The sequence below is a fragment of the Trachemys scripta genome, chromosome 4 (genome assembly GCF_013100865.1).
Source record: "Trachemys scripta elegans isolate TJP31775 chromosome 4, CAS_Tse_1.0, whole genome shotgun sequence".
Lineage (NCBI taxonomy): Eukaryota > Metazoa > Chordata > Testudines > Emydidae > Trachemys > Trachemys scripta.
Genome location: NC_048301.1, coordinates 111,568,832 through 111,595,351, shown reverse-complemented (window position 1 = coordinate 111,595,351; position 26,520 = coordinate 111,568,832). Strand labels below are relative to the sequence as shown.

Sequence of the window (26,520 nt, the reverse complement as noted above, 5' to 3'; positions counted from 1 at the left end):
TTTGTACAGAAATCCTTATGCAACAATGCCCCTGCCTCCCTTTCTTTTCTCGAGGAATAGCAAAGTAGGCAGGGATCTCATTCACATTTATGCCCCAATAGCTCCTGAAACTAGAACTTCTCACATGGTTTTCTCATGCCCACCTCTGAATTAGGTGAATGGACTGCTGGAAGCTTGACTCTTAAATCTGATTTTCTGTTTCAGAGTCTCCAGCAGGGCAGTTTTGTAACCTTGTGCTGGTTTAGGCTGGGGGGAGGTGGACAGCAATATGCACAAAGGGAAATCAGCTAATGACCATTAAATAATTGATTCGTAACCCAAAATGTCATCAATAATAGTGAATTTTGTAACCACTCAGGAAGGAAAAATCAAATGCACAAATAACTGCTTAGGTGGCAAATGCTGCCGAAAAGGATCTTGGGGTTAGAGTGGATCACAGATTGTATATGAGTCAGCAATGAGATGCAGTTGTGAAAAAGGCTAATATCATTCTGGGGTATATTAACAGGAGTGTTATTAATACAGGAAGTAATTATCCCACTCTACTTGGCACTGGTGAGACCCCAGCTGGAGCACTGTGTCCAGTTCTGGGCGGCAAACTTTAGGAAAGATGTGGACAAGTTGGAGAGAGTCCAGAGGACAGTAACAAAAATATTAAGAGGTGTAGAAAACCTGGCCCACGAGGAAAGGTTAAAAATACTGGGTATGTTTAGTTCTGAGAAAAGAAGACTTGGAGGACCTGGTAACAGTTTTCAAATGTTTTAAAGGCTGTTAGAAAGAAGACAGTGATCACTTGTTCTTCTTGTCTAGGAAGGTGGGAGCAGAAGTAATCAGCTTAATCTGCAGCAAGGGAGATTTAGGTTAGATATTAGGAAAAACTACCCTTAGAGTTAAAAAGTTAAGGACTGGAATAGGCTTCCAAGGGAGATTGTGGAAACCCTGTCATTGGAGGTTTTTAAGAACAGGTTGGACACCTGTCAGGGATGGTCTACATTTATTTGGTCCTGCTTCAGCATAGGTGGAAGGACTAGATGATCTCTCGAGGTCCCTTCCAGGCCCACATTTCTAGGACTTGTCTACACTACAGGTTATGTCAGTACAATTTATGTCACTCAGAGGTGTGAATAAGCCACCCCACTGAGCAACGTAAGTTACACCAACCTAAATACCACTGTGGACAGCGCTATGTTGGCGGGAGGCGCACTCCCACCAACATAGCTACCGCCTCTTGTAGAGGTGGTTTTATTATGCCAACAGGAGAGCTCTCTCCCATCGGCATAGAGCATCTTCACCAGATGCAGTGCAGCTGTGCCAGTGTAGCACTTCTCATGTAGACTAGCCCTAGATTCTATGATGGACGGGAGTAAATGAGGGATTCTAGAAGATCTCCACAAAGAGAATATGTGTAATGGTGATTGTGCTCCACCCTGTGCCATAAAAGACCAGCTCCCTGAATGTCCTTTGGGACATTGTTCACAAGGTGGTGGATCCCTGAAATGACCCACCTACTGGTGGGAAAGTAGCTCCTGACACTTGATTCATGGGATGGCCTTAGCATGAGTTTCTGAGAGTGGAGCAATAGCAGCTGTGTACTAGGCCAAGGTGGCTCAGGGGCTCCATGGGGGAAAGGGACTAGATAACAAAGGAATGTCATGATCTTGTCAGCAATTGTGTTTGGATTGGGTTGGTCTGGGGGCACGGATGGGGATTCCACACTTGAATGCCAGGGCCACAGGGCTTTAGACTGTTTTGGCCTGCTTGTTTGCAATCTCTAACAACAGGTCTAGAAAGTGACACACAAGGCCCAGGAGACAGCGCCCAATCAAAATCACTCCCCGTATCGTACATCTGTCATGGGATTATTGCTAGGCCCTCAGTTATCATCACTGACGCTGAAGGACACTGATGCCAATGGGGGGAAAAAATACCCTTCACTATCTCTTTTTGTGGCCTCCTAGCAAGGGGAGTCACATTCCTTTGCTATTTCAGTCTTTTCCATGGCAACAGATGGATGTCACAATCACAAAATCACCACTTTGCCGTATGGCGAGAGGGAGGGAGGGAGAGGGGAAGACAGATGGTGATTGAGGAAAAGCTCTGATTCTTAGGGGTCTAAGAAATCATAGGAATCCCTGATTGCTGGAGCCAAAAAGCTGACCCAGAGCTGTGGGAGGGAGGGAAGGAAGAGGCGGGCAGCTCTGCTGAGCCCAGAATAGCAGACCAGCTGTAAACTTATCACTTGTAATTATTACAACATATGGGAGTAAAGAATGGCTCTGAAGGGGAAAATAAATAGATAAATAAATAAATAAGCCAACAAGCAATCCAGGCTGCTGCAAAGTTGGCTCTGTGAGGACAAGAGAGACAACCGGTACCTGCAAGTAGGGAGGGGACCTTAGTGAGGCACCATGTATATAGGCAATTCCAGCCTATCGGAAAGTGGTCTGTGGAACAGATAGCGGCACATGAGAGCGAAATGTTACAGAGGCACTGGGTGAACGGGAACTGCCAGCCAAGAGGGTCAGGATCTGGGCAGCAGGGAGGGGACATCGCAGAGGCACTAGGTTCATAGGCACTGCCATAGGAAAGGGGTCTGTCACTCACCAGATACATGGGCATCAGGAAGAGACTTTACAGAATCAGAGGGGTAAAGAGGCCTGTACAACAGATACCTGTGTAGTAGTAGCCCCATCACCGGTTTACAGCAGAGTTTAAACCCAGGACCTTCGGCACAGGCCTCTGCTCCTTGAACTAAAAGACGAATCCTCCTAGCCAGGAACGGTGGCAGGTGGTTAAACTCTGTGGATCAGACACAGAGCGAGGACACATGACACACACAGAGTGGTGGGTTACACCTGAACGTAGGGAGGAAACATTACAGAGGCACCGGATGCCTGGACACCTCTAGGGGAAAGGGACCCGTGCATCAGATACTGTCAATGAGGCGGTGACACTACAGATGCATGGGCTCTGCATGCCAATGGAAAAGGGAGAAGAGTGTGGGAAGTCGGGTACCACAGAAGGACTTTTTCCTGTATTTTTTGAGGAAAGTGAGGAGCACTATGAAAACAGAGTTTTATTTTATTGCCTGGTCAAGGTGATTCTAGGAAAATATTCCAACAGTCAGGGAGTGAAGAGGAAAATCCACCCCACCCCGCACTTCCCCACATATTACATTTTCTCCTTGCTGTGTATTACTATTTATTTTCTGGGGCTGCCTTCCTGACCTTCAACATCATATCCCCAGAGCTCCTGGGCCCCTTTATTTTCCAGCTGTTGCCTGTCCACTTAAAGCAGCACTAATGTGTCTCAAAAGGTTTGTCTCCTAGTAAACTGCAACAATGAATAGTAAGGGGTAGTGATGGGCAATCTTCATGAAGGTTCTAGGCAGGGGTATCAGACAGACAAGCTGTGTTTATATAGCTTGCAGGACACTCAGATTCTGTATAATCTAAGTTTTCATTTTTTAAAACAAAAAAAGTTTCTAGCCTTCACAGCTGCAAAGGTAACTGCGAGTGTATCTTGAGTGCAGGTGCCCGTGATGTCTGCCTGAATCTGCAGACAGCCTGAAACAATGACTCAGCTGTGTAAATTCCCTAGTCACCTATTCATCTAATCAGAGTATCCGTTGTAAAACTCAAATGCTGATGTTTCAGTGTCCACATGAACTATTGAATCACTGTTCATTTTAGTGCCCAAAATGGGAGTTGGTGAGGGGGAGGCAGTGATTTCCCTACACCCCCCCTAGGGTGTACAGCCCCCCTGAATTTCCCCAACACCCCCTCCCCCAGTTTTGTGAACTAGTTACATGCCAATTTAGTGACTGTTTGGAAATTTGAATTGAAATTGAAACATTAATACACACTTTAAAAGCATATACAGTGTATGATAAAATACGTGTATCTGAAAAAGTAGAATAGATTTGAAAAGTATGAACATATACAGCTGTTGTTTTTTATGACAATGTCAGTGCATTCATTTCGGTGATGTTGGCCAACCTAATACACCTCTACCCCGATACAACGCAACCCAATATAACATGAATTCGGATATAACGCGGTAAAGCAGCGCTCCGGGGGGGACGGGGCTGCGCACTCCGGCGGATCAAAGCAAGTTCGATACTGTGTTTTCACCTATAACGCGGTAAGATTTTTTGGCTCCCGAGGACAGCGTTATTCGGGGTAGAGGTGTAATTTCAAATGATGATTTGTAAGCGAAGTCTAAATGAGCTCTCCCTGACAGCTAGTGATGAGATGGGGCTGGGGGGACAGGCTTCAGGACCAGATTGTATTTACATTCACACCTAATCTACCTAGGTATCCAGCAAACAGAGCGGTGTTGCCCAAGTGATAGATTTTGGCCTTGGCTACACTCGTGGATTCACAGCGCTGCCGCAGCTTTTTCGCAGCGCTGTGAAGCGTGAGTGTAGTCGCGCCGCCAGCGCTGCGAGAGCTCTTTCGCAGCGCTGCAAGTACTCCACCTCTCCGAGGGGAATAGCTTGCAGCGCTGCGAGAGAGCATGCAGCGCTGCAGGCGCTGATTATACTGGCGCTTTACAGCGCTGCACTCGCTGCGCTCGGGGTGTGTGTGTGTTTTTTCACACCTCTGAGCGCAGCAAGTGCAGCGCTGTGAATTGCCAGTGTAGCCAAGGCCTTTGGCTGGGGTTGAGTTACAAATCACTTGAATGTGGGGCGGGGGGTAATGAAATGTTGTTGTTCTTATTGTATGAGTAAAGGCCAGTAGAACTGTACTTAGCCTGTGCTGATTGAGGGCATCAAGAGAGAGGGTGGGGACCTGTCCCGCTCCACTGTTTAAAGACAAAGCTGATTAGGCTACATAGATAGTCTTTTGTTCTGTTAAGTGACCACTGCAGATGAAATCACTGATAATCAGGTCTAAGGCCTTGGCTACACTGGCGCTTTACAGTGCTGCAACTTTCTCGCTCAGGGGTATGAAAAAACACACCCCTGAGCACAGCAAGTTACAGCGCTGTAAAGCACCAGTGTAAACAGTACCCCAGCGCTGGGAGCCGCGCTCCCAGTGCTGTAAGCTAATCCCCTCGTGGAGGTAGAGTAGCTCTCTCCCAGCGCTGGCACCGCGACCACACTCGCACTTGAAAGCGCTGCTGCGGGAGCGCTCCCACGGCAGCGTTTTGGAGTTTCGAATGTAGCCAAGCCCTAAATGCTTAGTCCTGCTGTGGGGACAGTGTTTCTGTGGAAGAGACGGCCCAGACTGCACTAGCAGTGAGGTTCCCCCACTGAGAGCTCAGCTGAAATCACTGAGAGCTGGGTGGAACCTCAGGAGACCAACTCGCAGAGGTCACAGTGGCAGGTGGCAGCAGAAGGTGACTGCGCAGGGCCATTGGCAACAGAGCAGTGGAGTGAACAGTGGCACAATGAACAGCAGTGGCCAGAGCGACTATATTTTAGTGACTTTGCTCCAGAATGCTAGATTTGTGACTGGAAATGGAAACTTATATAAATATGTTTCCTAGTAGGCCAAGATTTTTAAAATGCATTATTTGCCAAGATTGTTATCTCACATCGTTGCTATCTTGAGAGGTCATTATGTTGGGGAGTTTCTGTACTAAACATTTTTATTATTATAATTAATCTTTATATACGAATGGTCATACTGGGTCAGACCAATGGTCCATATAGCCCAGTATCCTGTCTTCCAACAGTAGTCAAGGCCAGGTGCTTCAGAGGGAATGAACAGAACAGGTAATCATCAAGTGATCCATCCCCTGTTGCCCATTCCCAGCCAGGTAAGCAGGCTGACTAACCTTGTGAGGAGGGCTTTAAACTAGGTTCACGGGGGGGGGGAAGGAGACCAAAGCCCTGAGGTAAGTGGGGAAATGGGAAAATGGGATACCGGAAGGAAGCATGAGCAGGAGAGTGCAAGAGGGGAGGACTCTTGTCTCAGAATGAGAAAGCGGGACAATCAGTGAGTTATCTTAAGTGCCTATACACAAATGCAAGAAGCCTGGGAAACAAGCAGGGAGAACTGGAAGTCCTGGCACAGTCAAGGAACTATGATGTGACTGGAATAACAGAGACTTGGTGGGATAACTCACATGACTGGAGTACTGTCATGGATAGATATAAACTATTCAGGAAGGACAGGCAGGGCAGAAAAGGTGGGGAAGTTGCATTGTATGTAAGAGAGGAGTATGACTGCTCAGAGCTCCGGTATGAAACTGCAGAAAAACCTGAGAGTCTCTGGATTAAGTTTAGAAGTGTGAGCAACAAGGGTGATGTCGTGGTTGGAGTCTGCTATAGACCACCAGACCAGGGGGATGAGGTGGATGAGGCTTTCTTCCAGCAACTAACAGAAGTTACTAGATTGCAGGCCCTGGTTCTCATGGGAGACTTTAATCACCCTGATATCTGCTGGGAGAGCAATACAGCGGTGCACAGACAATCCAGGAAGTTTTTGGAAAGTGTAGGGGACAATTTCCTGGTGCAAGTGCTGGAGGAAACAACTAGGTGCAGAGCTCTTCTAGACCTGCTTGTCACAAACCGGGAAGAATTAGTAGGGAAGCAAAAGTGGATGGGAACCTGGGAGGCAGTGACCATGAGATGGTTGAGTTCAGGATCCTGACACAAGCAAGAAAGGAGAGCAGCAGAATACGGACCCTGGACTTCAGAAAAGCAGATTGTGACTCCCTCAGGGAACTGATGGGCAGGATCCCCTGGGAGAATAACATGAGGGGGAAAGGAGTCCAGGAGAGCTGGCTGTATTTTAAAGAATCCTTATTGAGGTTGCAGGAAAAAAACATCCCGATGTGTAGAAAGAATAGTAAATATGGCAGGCGACCAGCTTGGCTTAACAGCGAAATCCTTGCTGATCTTAAACGCAAAAAAGAAGCTTACAAGAAGTGGAAGATTGGACAAATGACCAGGGAGGAGTATAAAAATATTGCTCAGGCATGCAGGAGTGAAATCAGGAAGGCCAAATCACACTTGGAGTTGCAGCTAGCAAGGGATGTTAAGAGTAACAAGAAGGGTTTCTTCAGGTATGTTAGCAACAAGAAGAAAGTCAAGGAAAGTGTGAGCCCCTGACAGAATGAGGGAGGCAACTAAGTGACAGAGGATGTGGAAAAAGCTAATGTACTCAATGCTTTTTTTGCCTGTCTTCACGAACAAGGTCAGCTCCCAGACTGCTGCACTGGGCAGCACAGTATGGGGAGGAGGTGACCAGCCCTCTGTGGAGAAAGAAGTGGTTTGGGACTATTTAGAAAAACTGGACGAGCACAAGTCCATGGGGCCGGATGCGCTGCATCCGAGGGTGCTAAAGGAGTTGGTGGATGTGATTGCAGAGCCATTGGCCATTATCTTTGAAAACTCATGGCAATCGGGGGAGGTCCCAGATGATGGAAAAAGGCTAATGTAGTGCCCACCTTTAGAAAAGGGAAGAAAGAGGATCCGGGGAACTACAGGCCAGTCAGCCTCACCTCAGTCCCTGGAAAAATCATGGAGCAGGTCCTCAAGGAATCAATTCTGAAGCACTTAGAGGGAAGGAAAGTGATCAGAAACAGTCAGCATGGATTCACCAAGGGCAAGTCATACCTGACTAACCTAATTGCCTTCTATGAGGCGATAACTGGGTCTGTGGATGAGGGGAAAGCAGTGGATGTGTTATTCCTTGACTTTAGCAAAGCTTTTGATATGGTATCCCACAGTATTCTTGTCAGCAAGTTAACAAAGTATGGGCTGGATGAATGGACTATAAGGTGGATAGAAAGCTGGCTAGATCGTCGGGCTCAACAGGAAGTGATCAATGGCTCCATGTCTAGTTGGCAGCCGGTATCAAGTGAAGTGCCCTAAGGGTCAGTCCTGGGGCCAGTTTTGTTCAATATCTTCATTAATGATCTGGAGGATGGCGTGGATTGCACTCTCAGCAAGTTTGCAGATGACACTAAACTGGGAGGAGTGGTACATACGCTGGAGGGTAGGGATAGGATACTACAGAGGGACCTAGACAAATTAGAGGATTGGGCCAAAAGAAATCTGATGAGGTTCAACAAGGACAAGTGAAGAGTCCTGCACTTAGGACGGAAGAATCCCATGCACTGCTACAGACTAGGGACCGAATGGCTAGGCAGCAGTTCTGCAGAAAAGGACTTAGGGGTTACAGTGAACGACAAGCTGGATATGAGTCAACAGTGTGCCCATGTTGCCAAGAAGGCTAACGGCATTTTGGGCTATATAAGTAGGGGCATTGCCAGCAGATCGAGGGACGTGATCATTCCCCTCTATTCGACATTGGTGAGGCCTCATCTGGAGTACTGTGTCCAGTTTTGGGCCCCACACTACAAGAAGGATGTGGAAAAATTGGAAAGAGTCTAGCGGAGGGCAACAAAAATGATTAGGGGGCTGGAGCACATGACTTATGAGGAGAGGCTGAGGAAACGGAGATTGTTTAGTCTGCAGAAGAGAAGAATGAGGGGGGATTTGATAGCTGCTTTCAACTACCTGAAAGGGGGTTCCAAAGAGGATGGATCTAGACTGTTCTCAGTGGTACCAGATGACAGAACAAGGAATAATGGTCTCAAGTTGCAGTGGGGGAGGTTTAGGTTGGATATTAGGAAAAACTTTTTCACTAGGAGGGTGGTGAAGCACTGGAATGGTTTACTTAGGGAGGTGGTAGAATCTCCTTCCTTAGAGGTTTTTAAGGTCAGGCTTGACAAAGCCCTGGCTGGGATGATTTAGTTGGGGATTGGTCCTGCTTTGAGCAGGGGGTTGGACTAGATGACCTCCTGAGATCCCTTCCAACCCTGATATTCTATGATTCTATTCTATGATTCTTCTGGCAAACAGGCTAGGGACACTCAGAGCATGGTGTTGTATCTCTCTCCATCCTGGCTAATAGCCACTGATGGACCTATTTTCCAGAAATTTATCTAGTTTTTTTTTAATCCTGTTATAGTTTTGGTCTTCACAGCATCCCCTGGCAAAGAGTTCCACAGGTTGACTTTAGGTTGTGTGAAGAAGTACTTCCTTTTGTTTTTTTAAAACCTGCTGCCTATTAATTTCATTGGGTGACTGCTAGTTCTTGTGTTATGTGAAGGATTAAATAACATTTCCTTATTCACTTTCTACACACCAGTCAAGATTTTATAGACTTCTATCATATCCCCCCTTAGTCGTCCCTTTTCTAAGCTGAAAATTCCCAGTCATTTTAATTTCTCCTCCTGTTTCATACCCCTAATCATTTTAGTTGCCCATCTCTGTACCTTTTCCAATTCCAATATATCTTTTTGGGATGGGGTGACCAGATCTGCACACAGTATTCAGGGAGTGCACGTACTATGGATTTATATAGAGGCAATATGGTATTTTCTGTCTTATTATCTATCCCTTTCTTAATGATTCCCAACATTCTGTTTGCTTTTTTGACTGCTGCTGCCCATTGAGTGGATGTTTTCAGAGAACTTGCCACAATGACTCCAAGATCTTTCTTGAGTGGTAACAGCTAATTCAAACTCCATCATTTTATATGTATAGTTGAGATTGTTTTCCAATGTGCATTACTTTGCATTTATCAACATTGAATTTCATCTGCCATTTTGTTGCCCAGTCACCCAGTTTTGTGAGATCCCTTTCTAAGTCTTCTCAGTGTGCCTGGACCTTAACTATCTTGAATAGTGGTTTGAGCTTTAGCCTGCTTAAACCCATAGTTGTGAGTTCAATTCTTGAGGGGGCCATTTGGGGATTGGTCCTGCTTTGAGCAGGGGGTTAGATTAGATGACCTCCTGAGGTCTCTTCAAACTCTGATATTCTATGAAACAGTTCTATCTGAAAATTTTGCCACCTCACTGTTTACCCATTTTTCCAGATCATTTATGAATATGTTGAACAGTAATGGTCCCAGTCGACCCCTCAGGGATACCACTATTTATCTCTCTCTATTCTGAAAACTGATAATTTATTCCTACCCTTTGTTTCCCATCTTTTAACCAGTTACTGATCCATGAGAGGACTTCCCTCTTATCCAATGATGGCTTACTTTTCAAAAGTCAATTTAAATTAAATACATTTTTTTTTAATTATATTTTTTTTAGAAATCTAGACCTGTTATGTGTTTTGGTGTAACTTGCATTATCCTTATGTTAAATTTGCATTATCCTAACAAAACATTTACTTTATTCATATCTCTTTTATATATCTCATCGGCCCTGACACCCCCCCGTAAATTCGAACACCCCCCCCTAATTTCAATTCCTGGGGAAACCACTGCGGGGGAGGGAAGCCTACAGGAGGGAATGGGGAGATGCTTCAGGGAAGGAAATGCAGAGAAAATTGCAGAGGAAGTTTAATAACTTCCTCTTTAATAACAGGAAGAGGGAGATAAACAGAAAGAGGAGGATGGGGAAGGAAGCGACACAAAGGACAGAAGTAGCAGTGGGAGCAGTTTGTCTCATTCAGTGATGAATGGGATGATAAGGCACTAAACAAATGATAAATAATCACTAACGGTTTAGTTACTACACAGAGGCCATATTCTCTGCTTGATCACTGTGCAAAGCTCCTACTGACACCTGTGGGCATACATGCCACTTTGCACCGTAGGGCGTATACAGTCCTGAATTTACACCCTGGCCTATGGACTATAATGAAACATAGAATCCAGCCCTCTCACCCCTCATCCAGAGATTTCATTCAGATGCTGATAAGGCACCAGACTGAAGGGAACTTGCATTCTATTTCCTGCTCTGCCACTGACTTACTGTGTGACCTTGGACTTGTCACTTCACCTCTCTATGCCCCTGTTTCATCCTCTATAAAACTGGGTGATAATGCTTACCCATCCCATCCGTTGTTCAATTCATATATGCATGAAAAGTACCATGGCCAAGCTTTTCAAAACCAGATGACTCAAGTTAAGACTCCAAAATCCTTAATGAGCCACTTGAGTAAGTGGCACATACTCTAGAGGTGCACAGAACATTTGAACCTCCCCCTGATCTGAGCATGGGTTTGGATTGTTATCATTTTAATGGAATATATATCCTTTGGTTCCACTGCAGAGCCCCGCCTGTGCAGCCGAAGGTCCTACAGAAGAAGGATGACGCCCATGTCCTGCGCTTGCTGCTGCATCAGAGGGACCTGGAAATCCAGGGGCTGAGATGCGCCGCTCAGAAGGAGCCAGCGGCCCGGCTCTCCTTCATTTTGCAGGAGCTAGTGAGCATGAGGCAGAGAGTGAGTGCAACCCCCACAAGGTGAGCAGCAGAAAACAAGGGGTTGAGGTCAGACACTGGTGGGAAATGTGATAAAGTCCCACTCAGTGACAACACAAAGACTGGCAAAAGGAGGGGAATCTGCCTGGGTGAAAAGGCCCATCTCACCATTATATATCCACACCGCCTCCATAAAAACTACAGTCAAACAACATTATTAAGGTTGCAAAGTCCAGAGCTCAAAAGTTAGGATCTACCCCCCTTGTGTGTGTATGCGTTATACGACAACCTTTAATGCATGAGCACAGGCTACTTTTGCCACAGGACGCCTGCCTCAAAACGTATTGGGATTATTTTACACTATCGTGATTTTTAAGCGAATCTCATGAAATTTTGGACCCTGATTTACAGTGGCCACGGGTGGGCTGGGGCTCACGCTCTAGGCCTGGTCTCTAGAATCAAGGAGCACACTGTAGGGTGGAGAGGGTCTAAGGAAACATGAGTGATAGAGAGGGCTGCCATAGATTGCAGGGGGCCGGGGGAAAGCAGAAATGAGGGAAGGGGGTCAAAGAGAGCGACACAGGAGAGAACTCAAGGGAGCAAATCTTTGGGGAAGGAGGGAGGAGAACAGATAATTTATGCAAATGAGATCATGCATATCTGTCAAATATTTGTCAAATTAGGACACTGCCTTATTTCCATGGCAACTCCAGATTTCAGCCCTACAGCCTTAATAGGTGATGACGCAGCAACCCCTGGACTAGCTACTTCAGTTTCTGCAGCCCAGAAAAAGAATATAGTCACTCTAACAGACAGAGAGTCTCTTCCAGTGAGGATGAGAAAGCTTAGCCCAGCTCCTCTGGGCTCCCCAAGTACAGCAGCTGCCTTCGGCTCACGTGCAGAATACATACACCCATGCACTGATTTTCAGAGGTGTCGAGCACCCACACCTCCTACTGAAGCCAAGCAGAGCCATACATGCTCGGCAGCTCTGAAAATCAAACCCTTGAAGCAAATCCAGCTGCCAGATGGATGCAAGACTCTGCAAACTTAATGTGCATCAAGGTCTCAATTTGCTTAGACCTGATCTTGCTTCCATTAAAGTCAATGGAAGCAGGAGCAGGCCGGTGGGGACAGATTTCCAGGACGTCAGCACCCACAATTGAGGTCCAATTTTCAAAAGAGCTCATCACCCAGCATCTCCCACTGCTTGCCCTCGGTGCTGAGCCCTTTTGACAATCTGGTCCTGATTTTGGGTGCTGAGCACTTTTGAAAGTCTGGCCTTTAATGCCGAAGAGTCTAGCCAAGAATCGTCTCATTGGGAAATAGAGCAGAGTGAAAGAAAGTGATGTGACTGCATACAGCACCAGCCCAAAACAAGACTAGAGCAAAAGCAAAGGCTCTTTGCTCAAATAGACACAATCCCTAGGAGGAAAAAGCCAGGCAGCTCTGAGATTTCTCTGCAAGACAAACTCAAAATGGAACTTTGGTTTTGGTGCAACCTGCGATGGGAGAATGAAAGATTTCTGGGAAACCCACTGAAAAGAGGATCCCGCTCCTGCTGGTGCCGCTGATTTGAAAGCCTGCTCTCTGGCGCAAAGTTCGTGCCACCGGAAAATCCGGTGAGCTCAGGGCATGGAAAGGAGCATTCCACATCACGGCTCTGCCTATGAATCACAGTGCAAACAAGGCTGCGCTCCTTCTGAAAGGGAGGCAGTGGAAATATAAAAAGCCATTCAAGCTCCGTGATCCAGAACATGAATAAACTGTATGTGGCAGAGAACAGCTACCATGCCTATTAAAAAAACCCATCCTCCCTGAATCCTAGGAACCCGTATGGATACATTATACGACACAGCTATATGGGCCACCTCCTCAGCCGGTGTATATAGTCCTAGCTCCACTGAAATCAAGGAAGCTATGACAATTTACATCAGCTGCGGATCTGGCCTTATATATCCTAAATCACTTAGGGCTCCAGAGCAGGGCCTATGGGATCATTCTGGATAGGCCACGGGAGCAATGACCATACTGCAGTGAGCAAGGAGCAATGATCGTACTACAGTCACTGCTGCCCTTAGATCACGGCTCATCCCAGAAAAGTTCTTGCAGGAGTGTCCAGGATTCAACTTAATAGCAGAACTGCATGAGCTGCTCTGTGTTATAAAATGGCCTTTGACATAAGTCACATGCGTGCCTGCTTGCCTGAAGTAGTGCTGACAAGTGATGGTTGTGGGTATAGTTCTCACGCTCTGGGGCTGCTTTTCAACTGGAGCCGCATCACCAGGTGCTCAGACACTGCAGGGATGGAGCACGGTACAAACACCTCGACAGAACAAGGCACATTTAGGGTCAACTTCACCTTTGTAAAGCCCATTAGTCGTAATTCTCCCCTGCCTTGCACCTTGTGTAGTCATTGACACCTGCCCCTAGTGGGTGTGCAGTGTTACCATTCAGATTTGCTCCTGCTTTTATACCCACTTTGCACTGAGTCTCTGCACATATGTAAATGACTGCATGGGGAAAGTTGAATCGAGCCTCTGGTGCCTGCAAAAGAAATGAAAGGGAGGGAGATTAGCACAGCCTTTCTGCTGCTGTTTGCTGTGTTATTACAATGATCTGTAGCCCAGGGTTTATCTGGCTGGTTTTAGGACCCAGCGGGAGACAAGAGCCTGCAAAGAGCTTCCCGCTTTGAAGCATATTTGGTGAGTCCTTTGTGCATTCCAGTTCAGCCCCTAGAGTTGGCAGAGTCTGAGTCAGACCTGACTGGGGTCCTGCTGGCTGAACCTCAATCTGATGTACTGCCACTCGCCTTTTCATTCTTGGATCATAGCTGGCACTGTGATGGTCTGTGTTGCCAGAGTATTTCCTCAGAGAGATGCCTGCGGCTGCAACGGACATGCATACACACGGGCAGACATATACACACACTCCTGTGGTTTTGGCTTGGCTTCCAAATGCTGACTTGACCCCTCAGATCCTTTCGGTTTCCTCCCGCTCCACTGACAACTCTGGGTTTCCTGCATTTAAAGAACATACCACAGAAAAACCCGCGTTGAATCACATGCGCACTGCACTCAAAGCCAAGGGCGAGCACATCCTGCCTGGGAGCAGTGTTCCCATCGGCAAGGCAAGCTGTCTGACCAGGCGTGACATCAACACATCAGAGGTGATGTCAAGAAGACACAAGTCAGAACCAGCACAGGGCGGAAGCCCTATGTGGCTCCCAGCCTTCCCAAAGGAGACAGTACTCAGGTTTCATCTCCTGTTAACATGGCAAGCTTCCTGGTACCTGATCAGAGAGCTCACAGGCAGCCCTTCCACCTCAGCTTCCTGGGCCACCAGTGACAATGTCTGTACCCTGGGCAAGTCACTTACAGTAAGAGCCTATCACTTAACTGCTAATCACCAGTCCTGATCTGGCCCCATCTGACTGCATGTGTTGATGCTCCAGTTAATTGCATAGTAGTTACTTGCATAACACTGACTGTGTGCTCAGAATGGGGGGTAAAAGAGCCAGTCAGAGTGCATAGCCTCTCCATGATCACTCATCTTGCTTTGAGAGGGCATCTGGATTTGAAGCTGGGGGCCCCTTTGATCTGCAGTTAAATGCTCTACCATTGAGGTGGTTCTCAACCTTTCCAAACCACTGTACCCCTTTCAGGAGTCTGATTTGTCTGGCTTACCCCAAGTTTTACCTCACTTAAAAACTACTAGCTTACAAAATCCAACATAAAAATACAAGTGTCCAAGCACCCCAGAACTGAAAAATGTCATACTTTCTCATTTTGTCTGTATGAACTTTTAGTTTGTACTGACTTCACTAGTGCTTTTTATGTAGCCTGTTGTAAAACTAGAAATATCTAGATGAGTTGATGTACCCCCTGGAAGACCTCTGTACCCCAGGGTACGCATACCCCAGTAGAGAAGCACTGTGCTATATCACTCCTCCTCCTGCTGCAATGCAACCTTTTAAATGGGGAAAAGTTGAAAAGAAAATGGGTGTTCCCCTAAAACAATCAACAGTAGCAGAACTATAATAAAACTCCTCCCATATCCAGTATATTAATAATCAGAGACAGACTATCCGCCTCAGCCTCAGCACACAAGCTGCCTCAGGTACGTAACTTTAGAGGATTCTTGCTCCTCCCTTTCTGGGTGGCCTTTTTATACTGCAAAAAGAAGAACAGGAGTACTTGTGGCACCTTAGAGACTAACAAATTTATTAGAGCATAAGCTTTCGTGGACTACAGCCCACGCTTATGCTCTAATAAATTTGTTAGTCTCTAAGGTGCCACAAGTCCTCCTGTTCTTCTTTTTGCGGATACAGACTAACACGGCTGCTACTCTGAAACTTTTTATACTGGAGCCTCCTGAGCTTCTGTTATTGCTCCAGAGTTTGCAAGATAAGGACACCAGGCATTTAAACTGGTTTGGCATAACTTTGTTGATGTGTCACAAAACTAGTTTGGAGGGAGGGAGGGGGGCTTCAGTCCCCAGTGATTCCACCCCTATCAGGAAAAGTTCACATACAATTTGTGCAAACTGCTATACGGCTAGGAGTGGAAGAGGATGTGGAAGCTGCAAGTGGCTCAGGAGTGTAATGAACATAATGATCATATTGCTGATGTAAAGATCATAGTACTAACCCATGAGCAATGTTGATGCATTCGAAAGGGAGTTCCTAACCAGTCTTGCCCAGGGGACGGAAAGGCAGTGTAGGTAGAAATTCAAAAGGAGACAGTGGTGGTAATTCTTGTGACCTCATTTCATTCATCCTCTGGCTATAAGGCAAGCAGAAAAACACACACACAAGGAAACACTGGAAATTAGGGTTAGCCGTCTGTCTAGGCCAGGGGTTCTCAAACTGGGGGTTGGGACCCCTCAGGGGGTCACGAGGTGATTACATGGGGGGTCGCAAGTTGTCAGCCTCCACTTCAAACCCCGCTTTGCCTCCAGCATTTATAATGGTGTTAAATATATAAAAACATGTTTTTATTTATAAGGGGCGGGGGGTTGCACTCAGAAGCTTGCTATGTGAAAGGGGCCACCAGTAAAAAAGTTTAAGAACTACTGGTCTAAGCATTTACAAGGTACCAAGCACAGTGATTGTCCCTCAAATGTCTGAAACATGTCTATTGTATTGAGATATCTCTGAACATGGTTTGGAATTGGAAAGAGAAGTGTAATGATCTTGTGGGTTTCTGTAGGTACCAAACCAAAAGAGGCCAGCCAGAGCATCTCCAAAAGGAAATAGACAGACTGAGCTCTGAATTGCAGGCTGAAAAGGAGCTCCATATGAGGGTAAGTCACTGAAACCCAGCAAGGGGGAGGATCTCAGACCCTGGACTCCACCGTAGCAGGAACTTCTACACTGCTATTTTTAGCCTGGCACTCCAAGCCCCACGAGACCAGTCAGTGGACCCAGGCAGGCTCTGAGACCTGGTGCCACAGGCATTTTTTTGCAGTGTAGACGTACCCTGACGGACCAGGCTAGCCAGGGCTTAGGCACCCCACAAGCAATAGAGGTAATGAAAGAACTGTGGAGCTGGATAACAGAACAAAATCACCTGTAATTCTCAGGGCTAAGGCTATGTCTACACTAGAAACACTACAGTGGCACAGCTGCAGCACAGCAACCGTGCCACTGTAGTGTAGACACTTCCTACAGCGAGGGAGGGGTTCTTCTGTCTCTGTAGTAAATCCACCTCGCAGTTAGGGTGACAGAAGAATTCTGTTAGCCTAGCGCTGTCTACATTGGGCTTAGGTCAGATTAACACCATCTGAATTTTTCATACCCCTGAGCAACGTAAATAGGTGTTGAGCTAAGTTTTAGGTGTAGACCAGGCCTAAGTAGCATGCAGACACACCCTATACCATTGTTTTATAAGTGAGGACAGAGAGATCAGTTCTGAAAGAGGCAGGTGTGGGCATTAATGGGCAAAATGAGTCCAATGACATCCGTGCCACATCTGCAGACTGCTGAGCGGCTGACAGGCCAATATTCACTGATAAGAACTACAAACAAATACAGAGTCAGGCTTGCAGAAACTGGCTCATCCACACACATACATTTAAACAACAACCACGTCAGTGCACTGACTGTCCAGTGTAGGTAGCTGTTGTCATGGTTAACAACAGGGCCCATGCAATGCTCTGCACTGAGGCCATCACAGCTATTACAGACAGAACATAAGAAAATATGTAGGGAGCTGTGAGAAGATGGACTGTGCCCTGGATGTTCAGTCTAGTCCAAGACCCTCAGGTGAGTGGGATGCGGGGGGTCTTACCTGCAACCTGGCTAGTGTGAACTGATGAATGGGTGTACTGATTATTGATTAACCTCTTAGACTGCATTGGTTAAAGATTCAGTCTCTTGAGGGCTACAACATCAGGAATATTATTAGCATTAAGAGACCCTAGGAGCGCACTGCTGCAGTCTAAGAGATTAATCAGTAATCAATACACCCATCCATCAATAAAACTACATGTGGGACACAGACTATGTCTTTTGGGACTGACCTTTCATTGGCCAAACCACTTGTCCATCTCCTTTCTCCTTCTGGGTGAGCTGTAGCTTGCCGCTTACAGGAGAGTGTGTTTGTGGTAGTGGCTGGGGCTTTAGAGGTAGCGGGTTCAACCCCTGCTGACAGCCCAACGCGGGGGCGGGGTGTCATTATAGGCCTGAGGCCAATTCGACTGCCACCATCCAGACTCATTCCAACAGCTGGGAAACGGTGCAAATATTGATGGTGAGGGAGTGAAGTGTCCCATGATAAAAATGGGAGTCACGCAGCAGCATAGGAGCTTGGGGTGCTGCCAGCAGGGAATATGGCCCCAAGTGGTTGGCTTTGGCATTTACAGTTTTCCTTTTTTAAAAGGAGATGCAGCTCTTGAAGGAGAAACTCTGCAAATCAGAGCTGTTGGTGCAACAACTGTACAAAGAGATCGCAAGGCTGGAGAAGTCACAGCCTGGGAGACCCGCCCAAGGCCTCAGAGAGCCACAGGAAACAGAGGCCAGTGTGAAGCGGGGTGATAAACCAGAAACGGAGAGTTTCGAGGTAGGAACTAAAGCTTTAGAGAGCTGAGAGCAAGTGAGTGAGAGCAAAGAAACAGAGGGAGAAAGGGAGGGAGGGGGGACTGAAAGGCACTAGGGGTCAGAGATGAAGGCTGCGCAGTCTCCAGGCATCAGGACTAGGATGAGATTAAATTGCCTGCTCTACAGATAAATCCACTGGCCCGTGACTTAACAGCCCAATCAGCAGGGAGAGAAGGATACTAGCACTGTCAAAGCATCCTCTTGAAATGAACACACACATCACCCCAGAGACAGAAACCCCACCCACTCTGTAAAGGGGTGGCCACTATCCTACAAGCTCTCCCCTCTTCCCCCCACGCTGTCCCTATCCACATACACCTGGGCCCCGATTCTAGTCATCCACCACCCTGATCTCCAGCCTTGCTTCCCCGCAAACTCTTTGCCATCCCTCAGGGCCTTGAGTACATGGCCCCCTGCTGGGATGGGGGCTACTCATCCCTCCTCCTGGGTGGAGCCTTAGAGACAGGGAGGGATGGCCTGGGAAGTTCCCTTCCCAGAAGCCTAATGATGACCCCTGCCACCTCCATTCCCGGCAGGGTCAGGGCCATGGTGTACAAAGGGGGGTGCCTGTGGTGCAGGGGTAGAGGCAAAGAAATAGCACGTGCCGGGGGAGGGGTTGTGAGCCTCACCCTGCTCCTTGCTGTCAGTGTGAGCCACCCTCACTGTAGAGCTGCCCCGTTTCCAGGAGACAGCACCAGAAGGAGCCGGGCTCAGAGGCAGCCTTGCATGCTGCCTCGCCTCTGTGGCACTCTCTGAACTCGCTCTGCCCTTGCTGGGGGAGGCTCGCATGCCGGCCAGAGATCTGAGTCCATGTCACTCCCATGCTGTAATTCATTAGAGGCTGGGTGTTCCATTCCTCCAGCTGGTGCTTGGTCACTTCCCTGCAGATTCCTCCATCCAAGAACCGTTCTCCACAGATTCTTTTCCCAGTCACCTGTCTGTAGCATAAAAACAAGAAATGCCCTGCTGCTTTTCTGACCCACAAACAGCTAGGTCATTCCCAGAACCAACAGATTCACTGCGCTGCCCTGTACGCCCTGCCCATGCCAGTCTTTTTGCCATGCCAGTATCCTCTGTGCTCCCCTCCCTGCTGACATGGGGCTCACAAGACACTAAAGGAGGAGAGAGGTAGCGTGGCTAAAACTGAAGTCACACCGGAAGGACAGTCATTGCTGGTTCTCCCAGTGTTTTCTGTCCTCTGCACAGCTTTCCTTCGCATTGCAAGCTCTTGCAGGCAGGGACTGCAACTATTGGGTGCATTACACTGTGCCAATGCTAAACAAGTGATACTAAGCAAGCAGCCTCAGCTGGCAACACTCCCTGCTCCCACATAACCTCTGGCTCCAAGCTGCTGCTCATCCCCTGATATTTCTGGATGTTGCTTCCTTTTCCTGTACCTGATGCTAGGGATTAGGGAGCCCTCTACTGGCTGGGCACTGAACAGATCCTTTCCCCCACAGCTCATTCAGGCCCTGATTCAATAAGATATTTAAACACGGGCCTAACTTCAAGCTTTGATTTCAGTGGGACTCTCCATGTGCTTAAAGGTAGGCCCGTGCTTAAGTACATTGCCGAGTTTGGGCAGGGGGAAGGTAAGCAGTAAAGATCCAGCAGATTCATCCATGGCATGCACTGTGCCTACTGCTCACAGCTCAAGTGGCAGTGACATCTTCTGTTTGGAAGGCCCTAGGCAACAGGGGCGAGACCTTTGCAAAGCGATACACGCTGGGGCTGGCGTGACCGATCCTGTCCAGTAACAGGCAGTGGTACACACTACAGGGAATCTGAACGACTTTATTCCCTGCCCCAACAAGCAATGAGAATTAGGATGGGAACGAAAAGCCATCCACCCCTCCTGTGAGCCAGCCAGGTCTAAATGAAGAAGGTGGCTGGCCTGGAGTAGGGGGCAGATTTGAGAAGACCTCTTTATTTACCCTTATAGCCCATGCCTGCCTCCCTGGGGATGCTGAGCGGCGATCAGCTGTGAAAGCCTCTCTGGGAAAAGAGAAACGCTCTAAGCTGAAGCCGTGTCCCTCAGACAGAGATGTCAGTCACTTGAGCCTCGGGGGGAGGCCTGTGCAGCTGCACTCTGGGAGTTTAGCAGAAAAGGTTAGGAAAGGTGTATGGCTGAATCAGGGAAGAACAGCGCCTGTCACAAGCAATTACTTTATTATCATCAGTACATAAAGCCAGAGGAGCAGTGCAACCAAGTGGCTAATTCAAGGAGAGCGGAGGGGGAGAGGAGAAGGAACATGTATCATCATGTATATTCCTCTATTGCACCCTCTTTATACGACCATATTCAGTGCCCAAGCATTTTGCGTGTGACAGACAGAAAAGATGGTCCTGAGCCAGAAGCCCAGATTCAAACACCCACAGATTTTGAAGATTTCAAAATCTGAGCCCAGAGTCAAGTTTTGTAGCTCTGGTTATAGCCCAATTAGAATGGGGTGACATGTGGCTAGGAGCCAGTGTAAATCTTCCAGGAGAAATGGACGTATCAAGAAAGAGTGAGTGGCCAGGCCTTACGGAAGTTTCTGTGCCATACATGCAGAGTCTGCCACATGGTTGGAGGGAGTGGGTGCACAGCTTTAGGTTGCACCTTGTGGCTTAGAAAGAACTCTAAGAATGCAGGCGACTTGCCAAGTCTCACTCCGTTAGCGCTTAATCCAAAGGTCACAGAAGGCAAGGGGAGGCAGTTCATGGACGTTAGCGTGTGTTTGATCAGGCCTCTTGAGAGAGACTCGCTCATTTGGGCTAACGATTTTTAACATCTCTCACTCTTCAGCTGAAGGAATTTTGAAGTCAGTGTCTCTTTACAGGTCTTACGGCTACAATTTGGTAGTTTAGTCCCACAAATTTGGGTCTTTTTGGAGAAGAAGGATGGTCTTGTGGTTCAGAGGTTGACTGACCTGGAATTAGGGAGCTGTGCATTCAACTTCTGGCCCTGCCACCGACACCTTATGTGACTATGGTTGCATCACTTAGTCTCTCTGTGCCTCAGTTCCTCATCTGTTGAATGGGGATAACAATGCTCCCTATGTCTGTCTTGTCTAATTTAGAGTGTACACACTTAAGGGGCTGTGTCTTAGTATGTGTTCATACAGCACAAGCACAATGGGGTCGTGCTCTCAGGTGGGGCCTTTAAATAGAGGTTTATAATAATAAATTATTAATAAATAAATAATAAATAATAAAGGGGTTTTGCAAGATCGAACAGGCATAGAAATGGCCCTGCCCCCAATTCTAATGAAAAGCTTGTTTAAAAACACACTTTTCATATTGTCATTAACATACTGAAAAACAATATCGAATTATGTATATGTTTATCCTGATTAACCTTACCTAACACACTCATACTTCTGCACTAGTACAATCAATCTTAATCAGTGGTTCTCAGACTTTTGTACTGGTGACCCCTTTCACACAGCAAGCCTCTGAGTGTGCCCCCCTTATACATTAAAAACACTTTTTAATATATTTAACACCATTATAAATGCTGGAGGCAAAGCGGGGTTTGGGGTGGAGGCTGACAGCTTGCGACCCCCCATGTAATAACCTTGTGACCCCCTGAGGGGTCCCAACCCCCAGTTTGAGAACTCCTGATCTTAATCATAACCATTTCCATGTATCTCTCACCTCCTAATTCCATTTTATTTAACCTTTAACAAAAGTCTACATGAGAGGCACTTAGACCTCTAGACATTGACAAAACAAATAAAAGTCTAGTTACCCTCCGCTGCACATAGTGTCCAAATGTAAATAGTTGTTCTGCCTTCCATGTAGGAGACTTTCTGGAAGTGTTTCCTTCTTCTGCTATTTTCCCTTTGTAAATCACATGTAAGTTATAATCAACTGCTATGTATATCCCTTCATATAGGAATCATTTGACCCGTTCCTCATCTGCTTTCCCCCTCTATATTTGTCAAGTTTAAAAGGCCCATTTGTGTTTGGTGAGCCTCTTATTGTTGTCTGTATTTATTTTGTTCAAAAGTAAAAACACAGTGACCATACACTAAGATCTGCTTGATCCCAGTATAAGCAATCTGTCATTTTTTCCATGGCGATGGTTTCCCAAGCTTTATTTCTCCATGCCATTAATCTAATTCAAAGATTTGTGTTTACATTTAAACCTCCCCGGCATTGTTTGCAACCCAAACACAACAGTATTGAGCTGGTGAATGAGAACTAAGAAGGGGAAATGGCTAGTCTATTTTCATTCTCCAGTCTGAGTAAAGAAAAGGAAATGGTGTAACAGGTAATAAGTCAGTTATTGAGTTTGATTTTTAATTTATTTTCAAGTCTAATAACCTACATTAGTAACCCAGGGAAAGCAATTTGCTTTCTTCCATCCCTAAAAATCTAAGATTTGTAACTCAACAGCATCCTTTTAAAATCTCATTTGTCACAGGTTGGCAGCATCACCGGGGGCACTATTAGATCAGAATTTGTTCTTTGCATGGTCGCCGTGTCAAACCACTCCTTGTGGGACAATATTTTGAGTAGAGTGCTCCCACCTAACAGGAAGGCTCAGTTACTGCCCGAAGCCAGGAAACCCGGTCCTTTTTGGGGGGCTAGGATGTTTTGTTGATCAGTAATAATTCTACATATTATTCCAAACAGGCAAAACCTTTGTTGCAAGGCTCTGTCACATCATGCCTTTGCTCTTGGTCAGTATATGAGCAGCGAATATGCCAGGTTGATACGAAGGGTTATGTATTAATTCTGGCTGTTTGGAGGCCACTATCCCTTGTTCCGTCTCCTCCTCAGTTCTTGATGGTTTTGAGCTCTGGGTTTGTGTTTCTTAGTGGGATCCTCTATCGTAAACGAACCAACAAAAGTTGCCTCTGTCTTCACGAACAAGGTCAGCTCCCAGACTGCTGCACTGGGCAGCACAGCATGGACGTGTGTTATTCCTTGACTTTAGCAAAGCTTTTGATACGGTCTCCCACAGTATTCTTGCCAGCAAGTTAAAGAAGTATGGGCTGGATGAATGGACTATAAGGTGGATAGAAAGCTGGCTAGATCGTCTGGCTCAACGGGTAGTGATCAATGGCTCCATGTCTAGTTGGCAGCCAGTATCAAGCAGAGTGCCCCAAGGGTCGGTCCTGGGGCCGGTTTTGTTCAATATCTTCATTAATGATCTGGAGGATGGCGTGGACTGCACCCTCAGCAAGTTTGCAGATGACACCAAACTGGGAGGAGTGGTAGATACGCTGGAGAGTAGGGATAGGATACAGAGGGACCTAGACAAATTAGAGGATTGGGCCAAAAGAAATCTGATGAGGTTCAACAAGGACAAGTGAAGAGTCCTGCACTTAGGACGGAAGAATCCCATGCACTGCTACAGCCTAGGGACCGAATGGCTAGGAAGCAGTTCTGCAGAAAAGGACCTAGGGGTTACAGTGGACGAGAAGCTGGATATGAGTCAACAGTGTGCCCATGTTGCCAAGAAGGCTAATGGCATTTTGGGCTGTATAAGTAGGGGCATTGCCAGCCGATCGAGGGACGTGATCACTCCCCTCTATTCGACATTGGTGAGGCCTCATCTAGAGTAGTGTGTCCAGTTTTGGGCCCCACACTACAAGGAGGATGTGGAAAAATTGGAAAGAGTCCAGCGGAGGGCAACAAAAATGATTAGCGGGCTGGAGCATATAACTTATGAGGAGAGGCTGAGGGAACTGGGATTGTTTAGTCTGCAGAAGAGAAGAATGAGGGGGGATTTGATAGCTGCTTTCAAATACCTGAAAGGGGGTTCCAAAGAGGATGGATCTAGACTGTTCTCAGTGGTACCAGATGACAGAACAAGGAGTAATGGTCTCAAGTTGCAGTGGGGGAGGTTTAGGTAAAACTTAGATATTAGGAAAAACTTTTTCACTAGGAGGATTGTGAAGCACTTGAATGGGTTACCTAGGGAGGTGGTGGAATCTCCTTCCTTAGAGGTTTTTAAGGTCAGGCTTGACAAAGCCCTGGCTGGGATGATTTAGTTGGGGATTGGTCCTGCTTTGAGCAGGGGGTTGGACTAGATGACCTCCTGAGGTCCCTTCCAACCCTGATATTCTATGATTCTATGATTCTTGTTCACCAATTGAGGGCCTGATCGAAAGCCCATGATGTCAATGGAAAGACTCCTACTGACTTCGCCAGCTATAGGTTCATAGTCATGGAACAGTTGCAGTTCACCCTCTAGTTCAAACCCAAATCCTTGCCTCTTGCTGTGGACTTACAAAAAAAAATAGCAGCACCCCAGTCTGCCTGCTTGGAGATCAGCACCTCCAAGATTCAGGCTGAAAGTATCTTCCTACAACAGGATTCCGACTGAATTGCCTCATGTAATGTGAGCAGCTAGACGCCCCAAACTCAGTAAGGTTCGACAGTGACGCCGGTATAGACCTGAAAGGATGTCAGGTATCACTGGGATGGGACAGGCTACAGAGATATTCAGTATAATCCTAATGGTACATGGCTAGAAAGGGTGCTCAGTCTACTAACTTCTGGTCAAGGGCCTCACTAAGCTGCCATGGTTAACATGGCAGGGTCTGGACACTGAGGACCAGAAGAGCAGCCAATGATCAAGAGGCCTCCTTGCTGTAGGGCTGCTGCTAAGGATAACTGGCACATATCTAGATGGTCTTATGGGAAGCACTAGCCCTAGGACTCATCAGATAAGTGCCGAGTTCCGGACTGTGCCTCAGACATACTGTGTGACCTTGGGCAAGTTGCTTAATCCGTGTGCCTCAGTTTACCCGTCTGTGAAATGGGGCTAATGATACTTCCCTACTTCACAGGGGAGAGGTGGGATAAATTCATTCACATACCATGCTCAGGTATCTTAGAGAGGAGCAACTAGAGAGGGGAGAGGGAGGGATTTCTTATTAGCTGGAGTCACGACTGTGCATAAAAATGTCTCTTTAATGCAGAACTCTATTTTGTAACTTGCAAGTGAACTGTGACACTCTTAATTTTAAATTAAATTATTTAATGTATTAAATCACTGCCTGAAGCGCATCTGATGGGGATTTGCTTTTAAATCCCCCCACCTCCACATACACACAAAACATACTTGGTTTTTAAAATAAGACTGGATGTGCATAAATACCTGTCCCATGGGGAAACAGTTTGTTTTCCTTTGCATTTTCTCTTCTTCTCTCCCTGTTGCCACCTGTGAGTTTAAGAAAACAATAGATCTCTAATCCCCAAATAAAACTTTTCATTTGAATAAACAGTTTAATGTTGTAGTCTTAGAACTAACATCCTATAAATATTTTCATTTAATAATTGAGCCACACCATTTGCAGCACATACACTCAACTTCATCCTTTTCTCCTGTTTTTTTAACACTTCTGAATACTTCCTTGTGTTCTGAAACATATTCTGATAGAGATTTTCGTTTTCTTCCCATTTTAGTGGATCAGATTTTTAAACCATTATCTGCTAACAGCTTGAAATGTGTACGTGGTGGGCGTGAGATTCATCAGTATGTTCAGATGTGCATGCACCTCAGAGCTTGTGTGCGTGCCTGTGTGTTTATTGTGTGTCTCTTTTAGATTAATACATAGCCTTACTTCAACGGGCAGCTTTGCATATACACACAGACTAATGTATTATCATAATACATACATCTCACGCAACGTATTGCATTTTCCTAATAAAACAGTTATTTTTTATATATTTGAATGATACAAAAGTAGGGTGAAAATTGGAAAAAACTAAACAACACTGAAGAACCCGGGATTTTTTCAGTAAAAATCAGTTTAAACTGAAAATGAAGGTGCTTAACTATGCAGCCTATGTAATCCATAGCATGGTTTTACAACACAGATCTCAGACAAAATAAAAACACCAACACTTGCACACACTGGTCAGGGAAAGTGTGCTAGAGCCCTGCTAGTAATAGCCTTGTTCCAGCACTATTGTAGCTATCAGTTTCTATACCAGTGTGAATAGGGGCCAAAAAGACAAGGATCCTGCAGATAACTATCTGCTAAAATGCACATAAGCCTTGGAAAGGGAGCAAGTCACAGGCAAAAGACAAGAGCAGAAAAGAATAAGAAAGGTGCAAAATTAGAGTTTGGGCTGGTTCCCACTGAAGCCAATAGCAAAATTCCCATTGACTTTATTGGTATTAGAATCCAGCCTTCAGCCCCCTCCTGGACAGCTGCCCTGTTATAAGTAGGGTGACCAGACAGCAAGTGTGAAAAATCAGGACGGGGGTGGGGGGTAATAGGCACCTATATAAG

The 26,520-nt window shown here is 46.4% G+C and overlaps 1 protein-coding gene across 1 annotated transcript in view; it reads left to right on the top strand.

Moving 5' to 3' along the window:
- Positions 1-26,520, top strand: part of LMNTD2 (lamin tail domain containing 2) — a 68,025-nt gene that overhangs the window by 13,189 nt on the left and 28,316 nt on the right. Inside the window, 4 exon segments of the mRNA XM_034770387.1 lie at positions 11,032-11,223; positions 16,330-16,357; positions 16,360-16,485; positions 18,063-18,242. Coding sequence (XP_034626278.1) covers positions 11,032-11,223; positions 16,330-16,357; positions 16,360-16,485; positions 18,063-18,242 — 526 coding nt within the window.